Here is a 27,360-nt window from a genome sequence, read left to right as displayed (position 1 = left end):
GCACACGTACTTGGAAAATGAAGGGATTATTTTTGACCTCCAGCAAAGGCAAATGATAAAAAAGACGTAATTTACTTCTTCCTCCTATCCCGACAGTAGCTCAATATCCATAATCGCTTCACAACAGACCTCCATCATATCGTGAACTCCTTGAAGGCACCTAGTGTCACCTAGGCAGGTTATAGAACTCTCCATGATCATTTTTAAAGTTATGCTTCGTTACAGTAACATGGTTGCACCCTTGACAAGGGTTCTTTTTTTCTTTTTTTTTTCTTGAAGAGTCAAGAGACTATATCCGAGAAAGTGAATAATGTCGCAATAGTGTCGCAATTAAGTTTTTTAAAGTCTTGTGCCTTTGTGAATGGGGGTTCTGGGCAAGGGAAGAGCTCTTCTCCAAAGGCTAAGAGGCCCAGGAGCCCCCAGGCAGAGGAGCCTCCGTCAGACGTAGGCCGACTCGCTGGACTGGGTCCTGCCCAGGTTGGGAGCCGCCGAGGGCAGGTGCGACACGTCCTTCTTGCGCACCTCGCAGATGGACTTCCGCCGCGCCTGCACCCCCTGCACGGCCGTCTTTATCTTCCGCCAGCCCAGGTGGTTGAGCTCGGCCAGGTTGAGCAGCACGCAGATGCCGCTCACGGCGAACATGAACACCAGGAAGACCGTCTTCTCCGTGGGCCGCGACACGTAGCACTCCACCTCCTTCACGCAGGGGTAGCGGTCGCACTCGTACATGCCCGGCACGTTGAAGCCGTACAGGAAGTACTGGCCCGCCAGGAAGCCGATCTCCAGCACGTTGCGGAAGACCACCTGGATGACGTAGAAGCGCGAGATGCCCTCCTGCCGCCGCGTCTTGGCGCTCTTCTGCTGCGTCAGGCCCCGCGGCGCGTTGGGGATCTCCTTGACCTCCATGCAGTCGTGGTCCTCCTTGCCGCTCCCGTCGTTCTGCACCAGGATGCCGTTGATGTTGCGGAGCTTGCGGGCCTGGCTCAGCGACTGGTGCTGGTTCTGCTCCATGTACGGGTGCAGGAAGGAGTAGCTGCGGTCCCGCTGCTTCGCCGACTGGTGCACGGAATACGTGATGAAGCAAAGACTCGGCGTACACACCAGGATGATCTGGAACACCCAGTATCGTATGTGCGATATGGGGAAGGCCTTGTCGTAGCACGCCTGGTTGCAGCCGGGCTGCATGGTGTTGCAGATGAACATGACCTGCTCGTCCTCGTACACCTTCTCGCCCACGATGCCCACGATCAGGATGCGGAAGATCACCACCACTGTCAGCAGAATCCTGTTGCAGGGAGATGGGAAGGGCAGAGGAGGGGGGGGGGGGCAGTAGAGAGAGACAACAGTTCAGTGATATGTGGATGGCTATATATAAGTGTACAGCTGTGTGAGTGCTGTTCACAGCGGAACCACTTCAAATAAATAGAGACAAAAGCGTATTCACGTATTCGTCGCCCACACATGTACTCCATGTGTGTTTCTGGTGTTGTACTGTGTGTGTGTGTGTGCGTGTGTGTGTGTGAGACTGTGTATGTGTGACTGTGTGTGACTGTGTATGTGTGACTGTGTGTGACTGTGTATGTGTGACTGTGTATGTGTGACTGTGTGTGACTGTGTGTGACTGTGTATGTGTGACTGTGTGTGACTGTGTATGTGTGACTGTGTGTGACTGTGTATGTGTGACTGTGTGTGACTGTGTATGTGTGACTGTGTGTGACTGTGTATGTGTGACTGTGTATGTGTGACTGTGTGTGACTGTGTATGTGTGACTGTGTATGTGTGACTGTGTATAGTGTGACTGTGTGTGACTGTGTATGTGTGACTGTGTATGTGTGACTGTGTGTGACTGTGTATGTGTGACTGTGTGTGACTGTGTATGTGTGACTGTGTGTGACTGTGTATGTGTGACTGTGTGTGACTGTGTATGTGTGACTGTGTATGTGTGACTGTGTGTGACTGTGTATGTGTGACTGTGTGTGACTGTGTATGTGTGACTGTGTGTGACTGTGTATGTGTGACTGTGTGCGTGCGTGCGTGTGCGCGCGCGAATCAGTCACTGCAGTGCTAAAGAAGGGTGGAGTTGCTGCATGTGCTCAACATACGTACTGTAGCATGCTCACATGAATTAACAACTCGTGTCATGAGATAGCAGTGATTTATCACTGCTGAGCTTGAAAGGGAATATCAAGACACACTCACACGTGCATTGTGTGCGTGCGTGCGTGCGTGCGTGCGTGCGCGCGCGTCGCTTTCACGCATGACTGTGCACGTACGCGATAAAACCAATTATCATTTTCAATTATTATTTTTGCTGTAGCTGTTGTCCCCTCGAGTCTTGAACACGTCTTTATAGTACCACTGAATGCACCCTCTTATTTCACTCCATATCTTTCTTTTTCCTGCAGCTTGCTCTTTGGCACTTAAGCGGGGTATAGTATAGGCAATGCACTATTATATGTGTCAGTGGTTAGAGGGCACAGTGTCACAGTTGCCAAGGGAGCTGTGTGTGTGTGTGTGTGTGGGGGGGGGGGGGGGGGGTATAAGTGCACCAGTGACTCTGAGAACGGTGCCAAAACACTGGGGAAACTGTACCCATTGGCATCAAGGTTGGCAAAATGGAGCCGTCTCTTTCCCATGACTTATAGTACGGTACCTATAATGGGAGGCTGGCTAAGAGCATTCCCAAGGGTGCATTAGGCCACACGGACGTCCATTTGACAGCAGTTTCTATCTCATGGGATTTGAATCGAGACTGAAATCTTTTGTGTTGTTATCGGAGTCACGGACCGGTATATACAAGTCCATTTGGAAAACGGGGTGAACTGTAGCCACTGGCTGCAAGATCGGCAAAAGCGTGCGGTATCTCTTTTTCCCCCATGAGTCCTATATAGAGGAGGCACACTGAGTACCTGAAGGGAAGCTGCATGGCCGATATAAAGCGTTCCCAAAATCCCCCATGTATAGCCTTTTTTTTCACAGGAATTACAAAAGGAAAAGTGGTGAGATTATTCGAGCAGAACTGCAGATCTCTCCTGACGCTGCAGTGCTGCAGCATGGAAGCAAACAGAAAAAGGCTTGGTGGACTTTAGAGAGAGACTATAGATAGAGAGCATGCTGCTTATACAGTGGAGAGACCGCTCGGAGGCTTAAGCTATATACTGTACAATTATTTCATCATCTGGGGTCGATCCATGCAGCAGCAGCAGCAGCACTGCAGAGGTATATAGGGCCCGGAGTTTTGGTGGGCCTGCATGGACTGTCAGCATTTTCTGATGACTCAGGGAAAGCCTTGAACACAGTGGGACTCCCTCTGCTTTTTTTTTATGCTTCATTGCGGGGAGGGAAAGGGAGAGAGAGAGAGAGAGAGAGAGAGAGGGGAGGGAGGGAGGCTATAGAGCATGGAGAAGCCTTTTTTCTTTTCCCTTTTTTTTTTTTACAACCCACTCACTGTCCGTGTGGGAGTTATACATTGAGTGGCTTGTTATCACACCACTAGGCCACCTGAGGCAACTGGAGGCCAGTGGAGGGACATGGATGGATAGAATGGCCCCCCAGGGGAACCATGCAGAGCAGCAGACTGCAGGCCTGACCTCGCTGACTTGGCTGGAGACGAGGCCGGTGATGGGAGACGTGTGTATATATACTGAGGTCACTGTATGGGCCGCTGCCCTGCTATGAGTCATTCTCAAATTATGTGTAATAATTATGATATTCCCCATTTTGATATGCATTAACCCATTCTGTACGGGAACCCGTTTTGGTGTTAGCATCATGTTATGCTTTAGCTATTGAAAAATAGCAGATCTACAAGCTCATAGCGCGCCACCGAGTGGCGCGCTACGAGCTTGTAGGTCTGCTATTTTTGAAAAATCGAAGAACGACTGACATTTTTATATAATCTGATCTCAGGTGAGAATGGGTTCATCAGACCAGTGTGTGTCCAGTGGAAACCTCGTATGAATCTGATCTCAGGTCAGAATGGGTTAATTAGCCCCCCCCCCCATTTGATACAGCTTCGCCCCAAACTACATATCTACTCTGAAATCCCTCAGCATTCATTTAACTATTTACAAATGTGTGCATTCTGTAAGTTACAGACCCGTATAGGGGTCCATTTGGTTATCCTAACTATCAATCATTTATCATAATATCTTGCTATTTATTTTTTTATATTTTTACGATTTATTGCAAAGATACGGGAGACATGACTGTATGATGCGAAAGGATGCGGATCGAGGATCCCTGCCGTGTCATGATGTGCATTCTCAATTTAACGCTGTAAAAAAAGTATAGTTTAACTTTTTCTACGTCACTGTGTGGCTTTACAGGCGACATTTCTCCAGAAGCTATATAGATCAAGCCATATACTGCCATGGTGAACTACTGGTATAGCTTCACCGACACTGTGTCAACACCTGATGTCAATTAATAAATGAGCCCCATGCACTGCTCTCTCTACCTACTCTACCTCCACAGCAACCATCACCATGATGAACCAGTGATTTATATATTTATATATATTTATCTTGGCATTCGGCTCTGCTGCATTTACTCCCTGCTCGGCACGATTAACCATCATAAACATTAAGAGCAGGGAGATAGAAATACTGTACAATGAACCCCCCCCCCCCCCCCCATGGGGAACATAAATAACAAGAGCCCGCCACCGGTGGTGCTGGGGTGGTGGTGGTGGTGGGAGCAAACATCACATAACAACCGGGAACCATAAGCAGAAGGAAGGCAGGAAGAGCATGCAGACTATACTAGTGAGCTTATAAGTATGGCATGAATTCCCTCGAGTGTGACTGACTGAACTAACTCCCGCAAGCTATATACGTGTCATATATGGAAATTTAAACTCTATTTAAACTCTAAAAGAGTGTTTGCGAAATGCTGCTGGGGAAATACATTAAAATAGTTAAGGAAGAGGAGACGGTCAGAATAGGAAATATATCAAATAAAATATCAGGATGGGAACTTGGAAGTGATGGAATAAATTCTCACAAGGGCAAAAGTGTCAGACAGACAGGGCAGAACGTGTTACCCCGGGAACTGACTTAAAATAGAGCAGCATGCTGCAGGACTGTTCCTGCACCACCTGCGAGTGTGTGTGTGTGTGTGTGTGTGTGTGTGTGTGTGTATCTCTGTGAGGGCGGGGCGGGGGGGGGGTGAACAGCACATACTGGAAGGTGCACTTCTGTGAGAGAGGGAGGAAGGGAGGCAGGGACGTCGTGCACACGTATAGACATCAAAGGTGGCTTCAGCCCCTTTTATATACCCGTCTGTATAAAACAACTGCCCTCTCCAGGCCACGAAATGTAGCATTTATATACTTGTATGGTGAAAGAAATGCAAATGCCACTCTTTTTCCATGCCATGCCATGCCGGAAGGCAGCATTCAGGAGAATTCCTCCCCCCCCCCCCCCCGAAAGTCTCCTGAACTTATATGAACGCAGCATTTTGCGTTGAACAAATTACCGGTAGTTTAGAAATCCATGTCGTTACACACCGCCATCTCCACTATAGCTAAAGAGTGCCGGGTTGTGTCCCCCGAAAATTGCTGATCTACAAGCTCTCAACGCGTCGCAGCGCGACGCGTTGAGAGCTTGTAGATCAGCAAGTTTCGCTATTTGTGTCCAAAAGTGCCCTCTTACGGGATTTCAGCCCCTGCCTCCCTGACACTCTCTGCACGTCCCTGGAGGGAGGCAATGAACGGCACACATCATACTGTAAGGCGAGAGAGAGAGTGAGAGAGAGTGCATGCAGAGAAGGAAAGAGAGCCATGTGTATCCCTGGTGCGGGATGATGGCACTCGCCTCTGAGCATCTGTGCTTGGAGCAGCTGTGAGCTGGCAGTGGGCGCACGCTCCACTGCCTCTCAGTGTATTTGTAATTGATTGATTGATTGATTGAAATCTTTATTAACAGTTTGCAGAATTACAGTACATTTCAAGCACAAACTCAATACAAAGACTGTTAACTGTGAGTGGACGACCCAATTAAGCCTTACACTTGTTTACAACAGGGTCCACATTGTTCAATTCATCAAAACATTTAGAGACAAACAAATAGACACTTCTATGTAGTTAAAGAACAGAACAGGAATTCATCATATAGGAAGCGAAAAGGGAAAAAAAGTATATATACAGTGAGGGGAACAGGGGGATAAAAGAAAAGAAAACGAAAGACAGAGTGTAGGGCGCCTGCACACAACACCATGCGTTGATGCCATGTGTGCATATGTGCAGGCACCCAACACCACGTCCATACAAAAACATAGTACAATCCATAGTACAAAGACAGAGTGTAGGGCGCCTGCACACAACACCATGCGTTGATGCCATGTGTGCATATGTGCAGGCACCCAACACCACGTCCATACAAAAACAAAGTACAATCCAGATACAAATTCAGCTTTTACAGAGGCCAGTTTCGAATTGCAGCCATCCGTAGGTGCCCTTTGAGAGCAGTTTTGAAGGAGCCAAGGGATTCACATGTCTTAATGACTGTTGGTAGGGCGTTCCACATTTTGGTCGCATAGGAGCGAAAAGAATTTAGTCCCTTGTTTGTGCCGAATCTGGGTTGTACATGGTTTGTTGCACTCCCTCTGGTGTTGTGGGTGTGGACTTCGTTTACATTAAGGAAGTATTTAGACAGGTACATGGGTATCTTGGTGGTGTATCTAATCTTGTGGACCAGACCCATTGCAAGATGCTGTACTCTGTCGTCGACCCTAAGCCATCCCAGCCTGTCAAAGTGGGCAGGGGTGAGGTGGGTTCGGGGGGTGAGGCCAAGTAGGAGCCTGACCAGTTTGTTTTGGGAGGTCTGGAGCCTTGTTTTAAGGGCCTTTGAGGTGCTGTGGTACCAGGAGGTGGATGCATAGTCAAAGAAACCTTGTACAAGGGCTCCTGTTAAGGTCTTCAAGGTGTTTTTGTCGACCAGTGAGGAGATCCTGTAGAGGAATCTTGTTCTTTGATTGACTTTTTTGATTACGTTGGTGGCCATCTTATCACCGGAAAGATTGGCCTCCAGGATGGAACCTAGGTAGGTAATTTGATCCTTCCGTGTGATAATATCATCACCAACTCTAACCAAGAAGCCATCTGCCTTTTTGAGATTACTATTTGATCCGAAGAGAATGGATTCAGTTTTTCCCAGGTGTAAGGATAGTTTGTTATCAGCGAGCCAGGTGCAGATTCTACCGAGTTCAGAGCTGAGGGTCTTTTCAACCTGCAGTTTGTTCCTGTCCGAGACCAGCAGTGCTGAGTCGTCTGCGAACAGGAACAAGTTGCAGTCACAAGCTGAAGTCATGTCGTTTACATATATTAGGAACAGTAAAGGCCCTAGTATGCTTCCTTGTGGGACGCCACAGCTCACTGGGAGGGGGGGGGACAGTGTTCCGTTCACTTCCACCATCTGTTCTCTCCCCTCCAGGTAGGATTGCATCCAGCTCACTGATGTGCTATCAAAACCAATAGCTTTAAGCTTGTTAACCAGTATGGAGTGGTTCACGGTGTCAAAAGCCTTTTGGAGGTCCAGCATGACCATGCCGCAGTATTTTCCAGCATCCACCTCGTGTTTGATGTGGTCGCTCAAATAGAGAAGGCATGTGTCAGTGGAGTGGGATGTTCTGAAACCAGATTGGAACTCGTACAACAATTTATTAGTGGCAAGATACTTTTCAACCTGTTCATAGACTATTTTTTCCATCACTTTCGAGATGGAGCTTAGAATAGAAATAGGGCGGTAGTTGCCGGGTTCTAATTTGCTCCCTTTTTTGTACAGGGGGGTTACTTTGGCCAATATATATATAGCCTTGGTAATATATATATAGCCTCACCTTTGGTGTTTCATAAGTTGCATGCTTGCGAATTGTACCCTGAAAACGTATACACTCAACCTGCCATCCCTAAATTTGGCATTTCATTGAAAGAAAATGTCCAAAATAGCGGAAATAGCTATATCAAGCCTAATACAATGCGTGCAATGTGTGTGTGTGAACACTTGTAGTTTCATGGCTTAGTGCATATAGTGTGTCGAAGACAAAAACAATTGCATAATAGTTACTTAAAACATGCTCTGGCATGCACACACACACACATGCACGCACACGCGCTCACACGCACGAACACACACACACACACACACACACACACACACTTACACACAATTTGACTCTGACCCGCATGTCTACCAAGAAAGCAGCTATTCTACACTACACATGCATGTCATACATTGCTGTATGTTTGATGAGCTAAGGTGCAAACAATTAATCTACAATACAATGCAGTTTCCACTGCCCCCAGTCTGCCCCTGATTCTGTCGCACATGTTTGTCTCCCCCCCGCTTGAGTCAACAATGATAAGAACAATCATAACATTCACCAGACGTTGGTGCCGGCCGGCCGAGCCCAAAGTTTGAACTCTCGTACGGTAGATGTATTTCTCGATTCTGACATTTTCAATCTACGAGAGTTCAAAGACTTATATAGCCTTAAGGGTGCGTCGAGCGAAACCACCTGCCTCAAAGTAACACTGAACAATTATTGTACAAATGCAAAATCTAAGGTTGCTTTCCTGGTTGCCCCACCTGTCCCATTATTCTCCATCTTGGATCTGTCCTCCATTGCAACAGCGCAACAGCGCCCCTGCAGGCGGCCAGGGTTGCGCAGCCAGTTGCACTCATTTGGGGAGACGAGGACAGATCCAAGATGGATGACAGAATCCGAGACCGAGTGGATTTAAAACACCTTTTTTATCGAAAACTATACGGAGCTCCGGGTTTCAGAACCTTCCCGGGGAATAATGGGACAGGTGGGGCAACCAGGAAAGCACCTTAGATTTTGCATTTGTGTTACTTCGAAGCAGGTGGTTTCGCTCGACGCACCCAAGTTTATATAAGTCTTTGAACTCTCGTACAAATCGATAAATAAATACATCTACGAGAGTTCAAATTTTGGGCTTTAGTAGTGCCGGCCTAAACAGGCTAGACTGGTCTTACAGTGATGGGTGACAAGCATTATAACTAATAACTTCATATACCTTATATACTACAGTTTATATACCTTAACCACGTGAGACCTATCCTGGGCCAACATTGGGTGAAAAGAGTCAAACATTTGCCACAAACTAACAAGCTCCCATTGCGCAATGCGAAGAAAAAAAAACGAGAGGACCAAGCAAATGCGGATGTCGTGTATTTTCCTTCCAGGGGTCTGTGGATCAGTACCTTATTTTCCTAATGAAACCAGAACAAGAAACGAGCTCCGATTCCCAGGCAAAGTCCTTCTTTATTCAATCAAGGCATCTCCCATATAGTTACATCAGGTTACTAAGCATAGCAAAGTCATCTTTCCATCGTATATAGCAGCACATCTGGGGAGCCCTCCTTATTGGTCCACAAAGAATTTAAGTGGTTAACCCATTCTGACCTGAGATCAGATTCATACGAGGTTTCCACTGGACACACACTGGTCTGATGAACCCATTCTGACCTGAGATCAGATTCATACGAGGTTTCCACTGGACACATGCACACTGGTCTGATGAACCCATTCTGACCTGAGATCAGATTCTAAAAATGTCAGTCGTTCTTTCGAATAGCAGACCTACAAGCTCGTATCGCGCCACTCGGTGGCGCGATATGAGCTTGTAGATCTGCTATTTTTCAATAGCTAAAGCATAACATGATGCTAACACCAAAATGGGTGCCCGGTCAGAATGGGTTAAAAGTGAGTATAGTATAGCTTTTATGATAAAAAAAAGAGCAGAATATCAAATGACTGTCATTATTTATTATAACTGCTAGTGAGGGGTGCAGTTCTTTTGTATATAGATTAGATAAAGAACACAGAGCTCATTAAGTTTCCCTCTGGTCTGTTAAAGGGGAAACTTCCCAACGTCACGTCAGAACAAATGGGATTTAGGCTTAAAAATCTGTGATGCACTGCAGGCTTCATGAGCACTGTGTGTGGTGGGTGCTCCTGCACTATACTGTACTGTATATATATGCAGAGTTCTGCTGCAGTGGCTACTTGCTTTGTATTTCTCACTGACAAGTTCCACCATGCTGCAATATAGGGTGTTTGTGGCATGCATGTTTACACACAGGAGTGCGTGCGTGCGTGTATGCGACGCGTGCGTGCGTGCGTGTATGCGTGCGTGTGTGCGTGCGTGCGTGTATATGCGTGCGTGTGTTCTGCTGCTGTGGTTACCGGATAATCAGCAATGAACAAATTGCTGCATTAGCAGAAAGCGGCGAGAGGTCATCCGCAAAACATCAGTGTTTAAATGCTGCAGAGGGGGCTCACACGGTACATTACTGCAGGTTATGAGGCAGATGGAGCCCAGAGGGTTTCATCTGTATATACGGTACAGAATATTCAATGATCATATTGTTGCTGTCGGGCGGGAAACCCTGTACAGTATATGTGTGCAAAAATGTTTCAGAAAATGGAGAAAAAAAAGAATGGATCCAAGGTAGTTATTATTCAGTCAATAGTTCTTGTTAAATGTATCTTCAGTGATTTCACTTAATTCAAATATCACTTTTCTTTTTCTGTTTTTGTCATAATCCTCCGTACTATAGCGTGTGCTGACCATATAAGGAGTTCCTCCCGGCCTGTCCCCAGTTCACCCCTGAGGTAAAAAAAAGTTTCGTTTTTGGCTATAGAGGGCACATCCTTCATCCAATCAGGATAGAGAGGGGCCTTTCTCCAATCATGATCGAGCGGAGGCGGGCCTTGGTGTGTGTGTGTGCTGTTGCCCTGTTGCGCGTCCCCCCCCCCCTGCACAGCGTGTGCATATTATGCACATTATTCTTCTTACCGGGGCGGACCGGGTTTTTTTTCCCACAATTAAAGGAGCACTGAATGCTCCTTTAATGCTTTTAATTGAAAACCCAAAGACAGACGTAACCACTGTCATCCTTATTTTAGGCATGTCACTATATATACACGTTGTGAGCTTGAACTGTATAGATCTGCTATTGTCTTTAACCCATTCTGACCTGAGATCAGATTCATACGAGGTTTCCACGGGACACACACTGGTCTGATTAACCCATTCTGACCTGAGATCAGATTCTAAAAATGTCAGTCGTTCTTCGAATTTTTCAAAAATAGCAGACCTACAAGCTCGTATCGCGCCACTCGGTGGCGCGATATGAGCTTGTAGATCTGCTATTTTTCAATAGCTAAAGCATAACATGATGCCAACACCAAAATGGGTGCCCGGTCAGAATGGGTTAATACGACAAAATATTATAATATATCATAATATAAACAGCGGGTAAAAAGAAATCACACTCGTTTGAAGTGAGGGTCGCTCTTATCATCATACATCACATTCCGTGCTCAGCCAATCAAATCATCGCTATATGGGGTACACACATTGCTCAGCCAATCAAATCATCGCTATGGGGTACACACAGACACACACAACTGGGCATAGGAGGGGCTATATAGAGCCTCTCAAAAATACGGAGATGCGAGGTTTCTGCCCAACAACAACAACTCTACAAACATGGACTGCTAGAGAAAAGCAGCAGAAGAGCGTGTAGATTAGAATGCCCATTCCTTACTTCATGATCATGAGTGGCCAGTAGATGCCCGTGTCTTTATGTATTTTTATCTCTCCACTGCCATGAGGGTGTCCTAGAAAAGCCAGGGCAGTGATTTTCAAACCTTTTTTTCATTTCAAGCCCCCCCCCCCCCCCCCCCCCCAGTAAGTCCCAGTTTGATCTGCCATGCTCCGGCCATTTGATTAAAAGAAAACATTATATAACTAGAACAAGTGCTCCTCGGAGGAGGAGGAGGAGGGACGGTCAGGCCTCCTGCTGGGGGCGACTGTGGCTCAAGAGGTATAGAGCAGGTGGTCCAATGTTTGGTACCCTGCATGCACTTCCGTCGCAATCGGCGTATGAACGTGTGTGTGTGTGTGTGTGAACGGGTGAATGTAATGCACAATCTATGTAAAGCGCCTTGGATTATAAAGGCGCTATATAAATGCACCATTTACCATTTAATAGGTCAATGTGAAAAGGGTGCCATTTCTTCTTAACGCCTTTGACGGCAATTGGTCGGCCTCCTGGTGGCGCTATGAAAGGCAGATGTGGAAAAATGCAGGTCAAAGTTTTTTCCTTGGCCTCTAGGAGTCTATATAGGGAGTGTGCATGCAAAGTTTCACGCAGATCGCCGTGCGTTCATTATTTGAGGCATGTTGTTCAAAACTGGACCGATCCTGCAAACTTTGATAGCCAATCGGGATGGAATGTGGAAGATCGAATAGATTGCGTATAGATTGTACTGTATGGATAAAGATCTGTAGGAGTAAAAAAAAAAAAAATGTTTTTGGTGGCGCTGTAACGGGCCGTTCTGGAGAATTTGGGGCAGAGGTTTGGAATTGGCATCCAGGGAGTGTGTGTGTGTGTGTGTGTGCACAGTTTCGTAGCGACCGGGCCAACAGTGCTGGAGATTAGCTGGAAATGGACAGGCGGACGGATGGACGGACGGACGGGAGCAAAAACATATTCTGCTATCGCCTCATCATCATCATCTTTCGACCGCGGTCGAGATCATGGATTACCGGTCCTTCATTGCCACCCCCAGTTCCTGCCTATACTGAAGCGTCTGTGTCCCTAGCGATGACATCAGGGAACGACAGCTTTCTATACCTCTGGTCCGCCCCTGAGACAGGACTCCAGAGCATGAAGAGAAGATATAACCTCATTGTCAGCTCTGTAGCAGTGGCCGGCAAACTGCGCTCTTCTGGATCGGACCAGAGGTATTATATCGCCTATAGCTATCGCCTGGTAGAGACAATAATCTCTGGGACCCTAATCTACACAATCCTCTTGTTTATTTAACTCGGAGTGTACTCTCAGAGTTAAGGCCCCTAATGGTCCATGTGGACGCTTGGTGGTCCCCGGATGGACCTGACATTGAGAATCAGTGAGCTATTAACGGGGACATTCTGCTCCCCTATGGCTGTTCAACCAAAGTGATACCGTATACCAGGAGTCGATCTGCAACCTTTTCTAAATTAAGTGCCATGTTTTCATTTTCTATAGATCGTCAGCGTGCCATATCAACATTAATTAATTTTAATGACACAACATATTTAGCTTGTCCTTCTTTTTTTTTATCATTTTCTTTCACGTTGTTATAATGATCATTATACTCAGGGCAATAACAGAGTTCAGTTTTACTGAATGTAGAATGCAGGATGTAATTTACACGCAAATGTGAGGTATAGGTATTTTAAATAGTTTATTTTAAAACCAAAAATACTCTCTCACACACACTTGCCAGTGTGCCAGTGATCACCCTCCTTTGTGCCAATGTTGGCACTGGTGCCTAAGGTTGCCTACCCCTGCCATATACAGTTATTCATTTCTTGACTTTATAGGTCAAATACATATAAAAGTAACATAACCAAACAGAGACTACATTTTAACACTAGATAATTGTTTGTGTTTAGCATTCAGTATACAAAATTATGCTCTGCTGTGTACCAACTGGGACTCGCTTTCCTGCAGCCAACCAAAAGGCGTCAACAATTACATTTGTTTCGGACCACATCCATCCGAGTTATACAGTAAGCCACATCAAAGCCACATCAAACATAATGTAGTGGAAGGATGCGTGAGAGAGCAAGGAGCTAACAAAGCCCATTCTGGGCCGGGAACACCTTTTGGTGTTTTAAGGATTATGTTATACTTTAGTTATTCAAAAATAGCAGATCTATACTAAGCTCGTAGCACGGCACCGAGTGCCGTGCTACGAGCTTGTATATAGATCTGCTATTTTCGAAATATCTTGAAAATATGGCACAAATCTTTGAATATATATATGCTTTCAGAGCGAACTTTTTTAACTAAAATCTTTGCTTCTGCGGGGGGGGGGGGGGGTCCCTGGAACAACATGTGGGTCGGCGGCCAATTACATATAATTTTTGGGGTCCTTGACATGAAATATATTTAGCACCACTGATATAAAAACATTGGTATTTCAGAAAACCGTCAATTTTTGACATTGACAAAAATGTCAATGTCAGGTCTAAATGGGTTGAGAGATACATCATTGTGTGGCTACACGCTATTATACAGCTCATATGGAGCTAGACTCTTGGCCTAGTAGTCAGTGTAGCTCTCTGTCTACCTCATCTTTTGCCAAATTAGCTATGTGGCTCATTAGGTAGCTAATGTCGCATGCGTTTTTTCTAAATACGTGCCGGGTTTCAGACCATGGCCATGGCAGCCTTTAATCCATTCTGACCTGAGATCAGATTATAAAAAATGTCTTCTATGTCAGACAGTCGCTCTTCGATTTTTTCAAAAATAGCAGACCTAGTGGCGCGCTACAAGCTTGTAGATCTGCTATTTTTCAATAGCTAAAGCACGACATGATGCTAACACCAAAATGGGTCCTCGCCCAAAATGGGTTAAATCGATTTGTATGTAAGGTCCACTGCATTACGCCGAACAGTCTTAACAAAGCATTTCAAAATGGGCTTTACCATTTGAAGTACGTTATACATACACACCTACGCTGACACATGATTGCTGGCATGAAAGTATATTACTTTTTTTTTTCAAATTATTAGTGACTGTGGAAACACAGGGATTTCATTGTTGTTTCAATGTTGAGCAATGAACAAATCAACAGGCAACCATTATGTTTACCCATTTTGGGCGCGGGAAGGAACCCCTTTTGGTGTTTTAAACATTATGTTATAATTTAGCTATTGGAAAAATAGCAGATCTACAAGCTCATAGCGCGCCACCGAGTGGCGCGCTACGAGCTTGTAGGTCTGCTATTTTAGAAAAATCGTGAAAATATTTATTTCAGAAAACTGGAGGATTTAGACGATTCTTTTTCAATTTTTGAGGTCAAAAGTGCATGAGTGTGCACTGTATGGTTGCATGGCAGAAAGTTGACAGTATAACACAAGATTACGAAAGCCCAGTAGAGCTTGTTGAGAACTTGACGTTCCCGCTCAAGGCCTTCAGATCATGACTGAATGATGACTGACATTGACATGACTCAAATGGGGTGCTATAACATGCATGAGGACATGTTGGCTGTCATGAGGTTACGTCTTATAATGTAGGGCGGAGATTCCCAACCTGTGGGCCGGGACCGAGTCAAGCTCATAGCGCGCCACTCGGTGGCGCGCTACGAGCTTGTAGATCTGCTATTTTTCAATAGCTAAAGCATAACATAATGCTTACAACCAAGAGGGGTTCCCGTCCCAAAATGGGTTAAAAGAAATCCGATACCAATAAATAGGAACTTATACTAGTATACTACATTAGTTCCAAGCCGGAATACAATCGACTGTTTGATTGAGTGTTAAAATAAACCCTAAAATCCCACCCATATGATGTGTGGGCCGCGAAGCCTTCTCTTTCTTCACTTCCCGGGAAAGGTTTTGAACCAATGATGCAGGGTCGGCTCGAATCGCTCTTAACATTTTTTTTACAGTGACATGATAATATGACTATGAGTTCAAATGCAGAATTTGTTATTTTCAGCAAATTATGTCTAACTAATTGTTTGGTCGACGTCTGTTTGACCTGTCTGGCTGGACATGCGTGCAGGTCACGGCTTTGCCTGGCACACGCACGCACGCACGCACACACAAACACACACACACACACACACACACACACACACACACACACACGCTCCATTCAGCAGCTGCTGCTGTGCTGTGAGTCTCTAGGGACAACAATGCCCCTAAGCATATAGCAGTACAGTAGGTGCAAGAGAAAACACACATCGCTGACACATTCTCACGAACACAATCTACATACTGTGAAGAAGTAAAAAAGCATCGCATGGATGCACCTGGGACGTGTCCTCACTCCTCAGTGATGTATCTATCCCCAAGGTCCTCTCGGGGGTTTCGGGTCTCACAACATCTATATACCCCTCACTCGGGTGACCGAGGTGATCAAGTCCCGACTTATACGACCCAGTAGCTATACCCTCGATCGGTCCCATTAAGGAAAAACCAGGGACACACAATCCGCTGCACAAGGCACTGTGGGTTGACTCCCGGCCGGGCACCTCCTACGCCTCACTAGGTCCACTCCTGCTCTCACCAGGTGCAGCCATGCAGGACCTGGTGTGTTGCACCACTTTCCCCAGCACTATAGACACTTCATTTGGGAGTGTATACTGTATTGTGCATCAAAAGCACCTTTTATGTGACGTTTGTTTAGCTATACAGTTGAGTGTCAAAAATGTGAAAGATGTATGTATTGATATATCGATCCAGGTTAGCACAAGTTCAATCTAATCGAGTGCATATGCGGCTTTAAAATTGAATGTCAAATTGCTATCCATAGCTTGAATGGAACCTTCTTCACAACAGCTTGACTTTCCAACATACAAGACCACCAAGATTTGAATTATCTAAAGTTCAAAAAGTGGTGATTTCACCATGAATCCTATATCCACGTTTTCCCCGCCAAGGTACTGGGGCTCCTTGTGCTTAATTGCTTCCTTCAGGCCGTGTTGCCATGTCTGCTTATTATAAGCAACCTTTCACTTGTTTTTTTCTGTAAAGTCACTTGCAAATGAATTATTGGTAATAGTAGCTGGTTGATGTCTTTTTGGGCTTGATTCTAAAGTGTATAGTGGTTGCTTATTTGGGCTTGCTTCCACATTTCTTCACATCAAGGAACCCCAGATTAATATGTAATTGTCCACAGACATCCTGATCCATCTGAACATATTTTGTGCCTTTTTTTAATTAAAATGTTTTAAAGAATATTCAAAATATTCCGACTTTCATTCTCAATGTGTTTTTAAATAACGGATGTGCAAACCTCACAAAATGTGTCGCTGCATGTGAGCTTGTGGAACAGCTATTTTCATTTGTGCTTGTTTTCATAGACCTGGCCACTTGTTTCACTTGCGAAACTGGCAACGCAGCAAGAGAAAGAGGAACTTATTAGCCCTTTCCACACCTAAGCGCAAAACGGTTGCATGCATTATGGGCTGTAAGAAAAAGGTGAATCACATCGTCACTGTTCTGGGAGGGAACATTGAACAAAAATAGCAGATCTACAGATCCACATATTGTGTCACGTTTAGAGTGAAACCAGTATAGAGCTCTGCATGGGGGACTTGACACACATGTATCCTCCAGTTTTTTTCTGAAATAAATATTTTCACGATTTTTCAAAAATAGCAGACCTACAAGCTCGTACGAGCTTGTAGATCTGCTATTTTTCAATAGCTAAATGATATTCTATATGAACTATATCATATCTCACTAAGTGGAGAGCATAGAGTTCTGTATACTGTGGGGACCTGATGTCTTGGTGTCATGTGCTCTGTGTTGTTTGTGATGTGGGTGTTTGAACATAACCGGATGCCGAAGACGAATATTCCTCGGGCTTCGGGGACAATAAAGATTATTATTATTATTATTAATAAGATTGGATCTTTGAAATACATTATGAAATAATCAGCTCCGATGAGTCTCAAACCAGGAACTTTCGGGAAGGGCCGGCCTTCTCCACGAATGTCTGTAGTGTGAATATAATAAGAGGATAATTAATATGCAGTGGAAATCTGAAGACTTTTTTAAAAAGTATTATGAATCAAGACATGGGGAAAAGAAGGGTGTTATACTGGACAGGGACGTGCAGAGAGTGTTAGAGAGGCAGGGGGCATGACGACATCCCGTAAGAGGGCACTTTTAGACAAAAATAGCGAAAAAGCAGATCTATACAAGCTCACAACGTGTCGCGCTGCGACGCGTTGAGAGCTTGTAGATCCACTGTTTTCGGGGTGCAACCGCAGCACTCTTTGGCTATAGTGGAGATGTATGGTGTATATAACGACATGGATTTTCGAAAAACAAATCTGTTCAACGCAAAATGGTGCGTTCCTAGTTCAGGAGACTATCCACACTTTTCCTGGGCTGTGTGTGCTCCAGTTCCTGTCGATTTGATCCAATGAAAGCCAATGAAACTGGTCAGATGACCAATGATATCCAATGAAATCAACAGGAACTGGAGCACACACAGCCCAGGAAAAGTGTGGATACGGAAAAGAGCTATTCTCCTGAACGCTGCTTCCGGCATGGCATGGAAAGGGGAGGAAGGCATTTGCATTTTTTCCACTAGTAAATGCTGCATTCGTCATGGTGTGGAGAGGGCAGTTATACGTTGTTTTACAGACGGGTAAAAGGGCAGGGGCTGAAGCCCCCTTCGATGTCTATGTGTGCACGTCCCTGTTTCTGTCAGTCTTACTGGAGACTGGAGAGGAGGCGGGCACTTCATGAAGAGATGTGTGGTTTTTTTTCTTCAGTTTTGAGGAAGACAGAGTTCTGACTTGAGTATAGGAAGGTAATTGGCCCATGGGGAGGGAGAGAAGTTAAATCATTGACTGCATTACAGCTATATAGCCCCACAGATCATCTGTTTTGTACACTGTTTTGATGCACCTTCTTTGTACATAGGGTAAAGTGTAACGTTTTTTGAAATACCACTTTTAAAGGGCCTCACTCAAGTTCAAGTGAAACCAGTTCTTTCCCAAATGAATGATTGTACCAAATGAAAGCTGAAATCAGCTTTTGTTAGCAAAATGTCTGCTCCAGCAGTTCAGTCAATAGCATTCAACAGCATTCGACATCAGATTGCTGTGTAAACAAACACCCAAAAAAAAGAAGGTATAACGTCAGGAAAATCTTAGCTCCCATGGTGACAGTGAGGTAAATAATTAATTATGTCAACCGATGCTGAATCAATGTGGTATAGTAGGCTATAGGATGTTTGGTAATATGCGGTTCATATTCTGACAGGCACTATGAAAGACACTGCGATGTATAAGTTCCTCTGGATATGAGTATGTAAATTCACTAAATTGTAAGCACACACACACACACACACACACGCACGCACACGCACAGTCGCACACGCACACACACACACGCGCACACACACACACACACACACACACACACACACACACACACACACACACACACACACACACACACACACACACACACACCGAATAGGAAAGGCCCCAGTTGGGGGGGGGGGAAATAATAAAAATCACACCTGTGTGAACTGAGCGGTGCAACTATACATTTATTGTTAGTTATTGTACTGTACTGTGCTCTGTATTGTAGTGTACTGTGCTCTGTACTGTATACTTTGATTATTCTTGGAAAAACATCTTTGAGGAATGACAGAGTTACCGCGTGGGGGTCCCCAGGGGGGGAGGGGGGGGGGGTGGTCCCCGGAACACCCAGACCCCCAGGAACGCACACAGGGGGGGGGGGGGGGCAGGCCCTGTTCCGGCGAGCCTTCCCGCATCCGAAACGGTCGAGAAATGTTACCGCGTTGCAGCTTTCCGTGCTCGGGACAGACACACAGAGACACGTATATACATATACTATACATATATATAGGGACACACATAGCTGCGTGATGGAGCGGAGGCAGCGCTCAAAAATGACGCCTAAAGGGGGGTACAACAGGGGGGGGGGGGGGGGGGGGGGGGGATTTAGTCACGGCCGAAAAACGGGCGCCCCCCCCCCCCCCCCCCCCCCCCCCCCCCCGTTCCGTTTTTCTCACTTGTACTGGTTACTGGCATGTACTGTAGGCCTACTGTAACATACCGCTCATACATACATACATTCATACGTGCTGCATACATGCGTGTGCTTTCTCTCTCTCTCTCACACACACACACACACACACACACACACACACACACACACACATGTGGAGTAAAAGGTTGTCCTCGTGAATGAATGTCTTCGTCACGAATATTACGCTGTGGTTTAGAATTCCTCCAGAAATAGGAAGCTTTAGCAATGGACTTTTAATAATACTTTTTAGTCTTTCACACACTCTCATGCCAGTGTGCCAGTGATGGCACCCGCGTGCCTAAGGTTGCCTATACCTGTTCGAGACTATACATACCATGTGCTAACTATATACTTAAAATGTACAAGTACTGTAGCTACAGTACCAATTCAGATTTGCCAGAGCTATATACTTTCTTAGATTGGATCAATTTGACATTGTTTATATGAATGATTTATTCACACAGAGTGTTTGTGTCTCCGTCCATTATACTGAGCTGGGGCGTTTGTTTGAGAGAGAACTCAGTCCATTTTGGACCCATGCCACAGTGCCATATACTACTGTACTGTAGTGTGGAGTGCTGCTGCATCACCTGAAATGTCCCCTGCATGCTTTAAAGGGAAACGTAAATTAATTTGCAACGTATCCTGTTGTTACAACTGGGTTGGGCTGTCAAGTGTGTACAAACCTAAAGCAGCAAGGGTTCCTCCCTGTCAATCATGAAGGTTATACTTGCATCAGCTACAGGGAAATCGATGACGTGCGCGCGCGCGTGCGACCACTGCATACTGTGTGTGTCTGAGTGTGTCTGTGTGCGTGCATTTGCATGTATGAGCGTGTGTGTGTGCACTACACTGTGTGCATGTGTATATAGACGCATGACCTAGTAGTGTGTTGTTTCCTCTGCAGAAGTGTCAGTTATAGCTATAGCAGCTCCAGCTGACACAGATCCTACCGTGATGATTACGGCGGGTATACAACCTCTGCTCGCGCCAACGCTGTGCAGAAGGAACTTCCCTTAACTATACGTGAACCCGGGCTATATAGCGTCCTTAGAGGGGCAAACATTCAGCGGGGAAATAGCAGATCTACAAGCTCGAGACGCGTCGCAGCGCGTCGTGACATGAGCTTGAAGATCTGCTATACTCTAAAGGGGTAGAAATGGAGGGGGGGCCTATAGTGCAGAGCAGACCCCTCGGGGACTCCGGCCAATGAAGTATTAATTTCCTCAGTGTCTCTTTTTCTTTTTTTTTAATCTCATCATCATTTTCGTCATCCTCGTCTCCATCCCTCTCTCTCTCCGATTTGTATTATTTCATCTTTACCAGATGACTCTCTATATAGTCTGCCATTATCTCCCCCCCCCCCCTTTCTCCCTTTCTCTTTTTTCCTCGCTCTACTTGTCTCTGGCACTGACCTCACTACAGCATTGCAGTGTAGAAAATGATGCATCAACACACTTCCCTTCCCTTCTTCCCTTTCTACCTGCAACGTCTGTAACACTGACTTAATACAGGATTGCAGGGTTCTGTCATGGTAGAGTGCGTGGGACATTTCGTGTATAGGAGACCACAGATGTGTGTGTGTGTGTGTGTGTGTGTGTGTGTGTGTGTGTGTGTGTGTGTGTGTGTGTGTGTGTGTGTGTGTGTGTGTGTGTGTATGTGTTTGCACAGAGACAGACCCACACACACATCTAGATAACGTTTGTATTTATTTATTTAATTGTCACATGCAAATTGTGTACCTTCAAGAATAATGTGATCGCTTGTGAGGAGCATTGTTTTATTGTTTTATATGGGTGATAAAGATTATTTAAAATAACCTGGACCATTGTGGGTGTCTCCGAGACCTGCTCTCATATAACAGCTGCTCCATCACGCGGTTGGCTTCTATTGTGGCTATTATGGGTGAAGAAATGGTAACATATCGTTTATAAAAAGGAAAGGAACATCTTGCATAAAAAACACACACTTCATTCACTAAAGGATCACCTCGACTATCAGGACTATCAGTGTTTTGCCAAGACTTTTCCTTCATAAAAAAAACACACACATTTTCTTTACGAGTCTTTGTTAGAGTAGACGCTTAGATTGGCTCAGGCTGTAAAAAAAAATGACATTTACAGGTCAAATTTTACGTCCTCAGAGTTAAATTAACAAACAGTATAGTAGCCATCTAATGAACAGGTAATTGGAATCTAATCTCCACCACTGTTGGCCACTGTTGATGGGGTCTTGACAGGTATTGTAATACCACATTATGCTTCTGTGATACTGTGAAAAGGGCTCACTTTAAAAGACCAAAATCCAAGTTAATGTGACTGAAACTGAAATTACCGAACCCCACCATGGTCACATTTTCAGGAGTATTAGATGAAAATAATAATTGATTGTATTATTGTACCCTGTCCCTTCTAATGTCAGCACTACGCTATACGTCTCATCTCCATAGACAATAATCGTTCTCTAAATGCTTTGCTTTTTTAAGAGACTCAGTCAAGACAATGTCCCGGCTTTTATTTGGAAAACTGGGTGAAAACAAAAACAACTGCATTGCAGAACCAGTGCACAATCTTTAAGGCAGTCCTCCGTATTGGGGCAGTGACAATTTATTTATAAGAATAGCATTGTTTGACTTTTGTTAACGCAGGTATAGTTGCTAGAATGCTGTTCTAACAACTGCCTGGCATTTAGAAGTCCCCCAGACATAACGGTAGGCAACTCCAGGCGATCATCTACAGTACCAGCCATGAGGATGACATGAAGGGGCAGATTGACATTCATTATTAATTGAACTAGCACTTTGATTATATCTCTGCCTATAGTCTCACGTTGCCAGACGATCAGAGATCTCAGTGTCTACTGAATCACAGATCTATCTTTGGATTTCTTGTTGCAATTTTTATTTTTTATTACTTTCTAATTGTTTCCACACAGTTTTTTTGGGGTAATGGAAGCTGGGAGATTGTCCTTCGAGTATCTATTGAGCGACTCGTGATTCTAATCTTGCGTTGGGGCAAACGTACTTTTGCAATGTCTTTGAATTGTCTAGTGTCTTTGCATTACTTTCATAAACTTACTGATAGCTATAGTTGCTGCACTTGTCGATGTGGGCAGACATTAATGTGTTCCCAGTCTTGACACACAGCATTCATGCTCAGATGAAGTTTGGCTGGCTGCGCCAGGCTAGTATTAATGCTCAGCATCCGTACAGCGTTTCCCCACATTTCCCTTTGCATACTGTACACACAGTCACACAACATGCACAGTGCCCAAAATAATGTCATCACACGCCTCGGTGCCGTATGACAGTCCACTGTTCCGAAGTACCATTTTGTCCGATGGTTGCACATTATAACTAGTCGATGCCCAACCCCTAACCATAATCTCACAAAAACTATGCCTATAAACCTATATCCTCACACTATAATCTAACATTTGTTGGACTATTGAGAGTCACGTTGGACTAATGAGAAGCCCACCCCCCATTCACCACACAGGCACAATGATGTTTTTTTTTTTTTAGCTACATGTAGATTCTGTCTGAACACAAACTTTAAATGCCATTGACAATGAACGGAGAATTTACACAATTTGTGTCTGAGCAAATCGGCATACAGTATATATGACGGTGGAAACCCTTGGCCAATGAGGAACCGCCATTCTTGATGATGACGTACGAGGATTAGAGCGCCCCTCACTTCACACGGGTGTGATTTTCTATATACAGCTTTTGTCCCCCCCCCAAAATGTCCGCAACGCAAACATTGACAATGAAGGGAAAATGTATACGTCATCTTGTCCCCACGCGTATACATTTGTGGCAACAGGCATTCTGATTGGCCAGTATGAGATGATGCATGATGATGTACGATGATAAGAGCGCCCCTCACTTCACACGGGGTGTGATTTTTACCTTCTGACTGACACACACACGCACGCACGTACACACACACACACACACACACACACACACACGCATGTGTGTGCACGCATAGACAGATGCACTAGAAAGAAAACAAGTGCTGTAAACTATAAATGACAATCATGGTATCTAGCCCCACGCATGCGCTGTGGTGCCCAAAAGGTAGATCGCGATCTACCAGTAGATCACAAAGGCTGTGCCGGTAGACCACGTGACATGCCCCTAAAAAGAATATTTAATTTAAATCTTTGGCATATATCTGCCACTTGAATTAAGTTGACTTGATTGATTGACTGACATAAAAAAGGGCCTGTCAGCTCTCAAACCCATAATGCAATACTTTGTTTTCAAGAGTGTTGCTGTGCACAAATGTCGGTAGATTATCCCCTTTCCCATTCCAGGTGCATTTGTCTTAAATGTAATGCCAGCGCCACTGTTCCAAAGCCATTTTCAGCAATGGTCAAAGGGAGAGAAGGTGAAGGTGTTTTATTAATGTATTTCTATTCCAACCTGTACATATAGATTTAGTGTGTTTGAGAAACGTATTGTTTGTTGTCACTGTTGTCATTGTGAATGAATGCATGGGACCCGAATGGAAACAAGAGCGCAAGGTCTTTCTTCGGTGCTGTCCTTTTGGACCAATGCTGTGCTTGACTGTACCCTAGTACTGTTTGCATCTTATTGTCTAATAAAATTATCAATCAATCAATCAATCAATCAAATGGTATTATAATGTTTTCATCGGGTATAGGTCTTGTTGAGCTGGTCATTTTGAAAGTAGCTCTCAAGTCAAAAAGTGCGGGCACCGGCCCTGCCTGTAGTGTTTCGATAACAAGAGGACGACATATGTTGGCAAGCAGAATAGATTGAGATTCAGTTACAGCATACTGCCTCGCGGCCAACTAACAGAGCCATGTAGGACAAACACAGTCTGAGGGGAAACCAAAACACATGCATATCAGTTACAGTAGCTATTCCCCATAGTGGGAGACTAACGGTTCCTAGTATCCTTCCTGAACTGGGGCCGTGTTATTACGTAGTTCCCAATTCATATTCATTCATTTTGACCTGAGATCAGATTCTTAAAAAAATGTCTTCTACATCCTGACAGTGTTCTGAAAAAGCTATGTTTCCATGTCAGTCGTTCTTCGATTGTTCAAAAATAGCAGACCTACAAGCTCGTAGCGCGCCACTCGGTGGCGCGCTATGAGCTTGTAGATCTGCTATTTTTCAATAGCTAAAGCATAACATAATGCTAACGCCAAAAGGGGGTTCTCGCTCAAAATGGGTTGACGAGTGATACGTACAATTTAAGAGATTGAAAGATGAAGAAGAGGATGCAGGCCATGGTTTGGAATGCATTTATTTCACCTATACTGTATTATGTTGGACGGAAGCTGTGTATGATTAGATCTGTACTTCGTGAGAAGCAGCTGACAAACCGAGAGTCGTCTCTGTGCTTCTATATAATTCACAGATTCATGTTTTGTGTTTTGTGCTAACAAGCTGTCAATGACTCCAATTAATCCCCAAACCAAATCGCCACACACACACACACAAATACACACACGCGCGCGTGCACACACACTCCAATCAAACAGTACTTGGAAGAGAGCAAAGGTTAGACAGTGTCCTTGTGGACTACCTGTGGTGCGTGATAATGAACACAGCAGTGCTGTGGGTTTGTGTCTTACACGCTGATCCCGTTAAAGTGACATTTATCCTGCATGCTTTTCTGGAATGTATGACCTTCAAAACGTGAATCAGTACCTTATGTCATGTGTCTTACATACTTGCTGATCGAACCACAATTTATACTGGCGTCCAGTGCCGAAATATAGCAGATCTACAAGCTCACGCAACACGTCGGCTATATATGTTTGGTGCATGCAGGACACCATCGTACGACTAATATAAGTCAGAATTATACGGATAGAGCTATATAGCCAGATCTCACACATATATAGACGTGTGTTTAATAAGGTGGAAAATTGCACCTTTGATTGGGACTAATCACACAGATGATGGAACATGTTTTTTCACACACCAGATATTCCAGCATGTACAAAATTCAATCCCCCACTGCTAATCAGGTTGCATGCTCCTCTCGTCATGTACTGTATGCACACACACACACACACACACACACACACACACACACACACACACACACACACACACACACACACACACACACACACACACACACACACACACACACACACAAGATGGAAGGTGAGCGATCTATTTATTTTAAACCCTATGTTCTCCCATTTCTCTCTCAAGTAAATGTTCGGCACAGAGTCACTTTTCTTCCCACCTTCAATTTCTCCTTTTCCTCACCTTTTTTTTCTCACGATCTCTACATCCTCCACACCTCTGTTCTGCTCTCACTCCCACTCCTCCCCACCACCCCACCTTCCTTCTGTCCTTCTGTCCTATTGGTCTGTCTGTGGCCCCGGTGCATGCATCGTCCAAACCTGTGTGTATATCTATCATTGGCTGGGGCTATTATATAGGTATATAGCTTCGGCACCGGCCGGTCACACACCGGTCTCGCTGAATATACACAATAATGCTTATAGCACACCGCCGATCGATTATGTGCAATTACTGTACTTTGCCCCCTGAAATAATGATGAGTGTGGGGGTGGGGGTGGGGGGGGGTGACAGCTATGGGTAAGAAGGACGGTAGAGGGTGAAGGATATGTGGGATAGCGGGGGGGGGGGGGGGGAGGAGAGGAGAGGGGAGGGCTCACTAGGGAGAACAGCTATAGGGGGGGACCACAGGGACGAGCTATGGAGTACCCAACGGGATATCGTCAAGTCGCTATCTATCAATGCACAGTATACACAACGTCGTCGGCGTACACACATAAACACTCGGGCTTGTGAAACACATCAAAACAAAACCAAAAAAAAAACGGGAGGAGGAGGTGGTGGTGGGGGTGCTGATGCACATCAGCCGAGGGTGTCAACTATAGTCTTCTTACCTCCCGATCATAGTCGAATGCTGCTGGACTGCAGCCTCCAGCAGCCGCTCTAAGATGGTCCATTCGCCCATGGTTCTGGTTCACCCAGAGGGTCTGGTCTCAGTAGTTATTAGAAGAAGAAAAAAAGAAAGAAGGGCTTTCTCCGGGACCTGGTACCCCTAAATACTCTCCTGCTAGCTTACACCGGATTGGCGTATATATATACTCTGTCTCCTTAGAGGCGCCCGGCCAGTGTGGGGTGTTTGGTGAGGGGGTCCCGCACCAGCTCCTTTTGACCTCTATTCGTTGACCTGACTGCTTGTCCGTGTGTGTGTGTGTGTGTGTGTGTGTCCGTGCCGTGTGTGTCCGTGTGTCCCCGTGTGTGACTGTGTGTGTCTGTACCGTGTGTGTGTGTACCGTGTGTGTACGGTGTGCGTGTGTGTGTGTTTTATAGTCCTGTCCTGTCCTGTGCCTCTCTTCTTGTCAAATGAGAGGTGCTGAGCTGAACACCTCTTCCCCCTGTATCTCTTCCCTCCTCTCTCTCTCTCTTTCTCTCTCTCTCTCTCTCTCTCACTGTCTCTCTCTCTTTCTCTGTCTCTCTCTCTCTCTCTCACCCCCTCCCCTGTGCAGCGATGCCTGTGCTCTCCTCCTGCCGCACCACTCTGTCTGTTCTATAGCATATGCTATAGCTCACTCTGTGACAGCCATCACCCTCTCTCTCTCTCTCGCATTCTCCTCTTTGCTCATTTCTCTTTCTGTCCCTTCACCCCCTCCCCCTCTATCTTCTCCTCCCTCTCTCTCTCTCTGTCCCTCTGTCTCTCTCTCTCTCTCACTGTCCTCCGCCCTAC

The 27,360-nt window shown here is 45.3% G+C and overlaps 1 protein-coding gene across 1 annotated transcript; it reads right to left on the bottom strand.

Annotated features, from left to right (window-relative positions):
- Nucleotides 1-438: 438 nt before the first annotated feature.
- On the bottom strand, nucleotides 439-26,604 carry LOC308327187 (gap junction delta-2 protein-like; the record flags this gene model as incomplete). Its single annotated transcript, XM_080780405.1, has 2 exons — nucleotides 439-1,285; nucleotides 26,534-26,604. The coding sequence occupies 2 exons, from the start codon at nucleotides 26,602-26,604 to the stop codon at nucleotides 439-441; spliced, it is 918 nt and encodes a 305-aa protein (XP_080636531.1).
- Between the last annotated feature and the right edge of the window lie 756 nt (nucleotides 26,605-27,360).

The sequence above is a fragment of the Protomyctophum bolini genome (genome assembly GCF_963924005.1).
Source record: "Protomyctophum bolini genome assembly, chromosome: 13".
Classification (NCBI taxonomy): domain Eukaryota; kingdom Metazoa; phylum Chordata; class Actinopteri; order Myctophiformes; family Myctophidae; genus Protomyctophum; species Protomyctophum bolini.
This window is presented reverse-complemented; position numbering and strand designations above follow the sequence as displayed.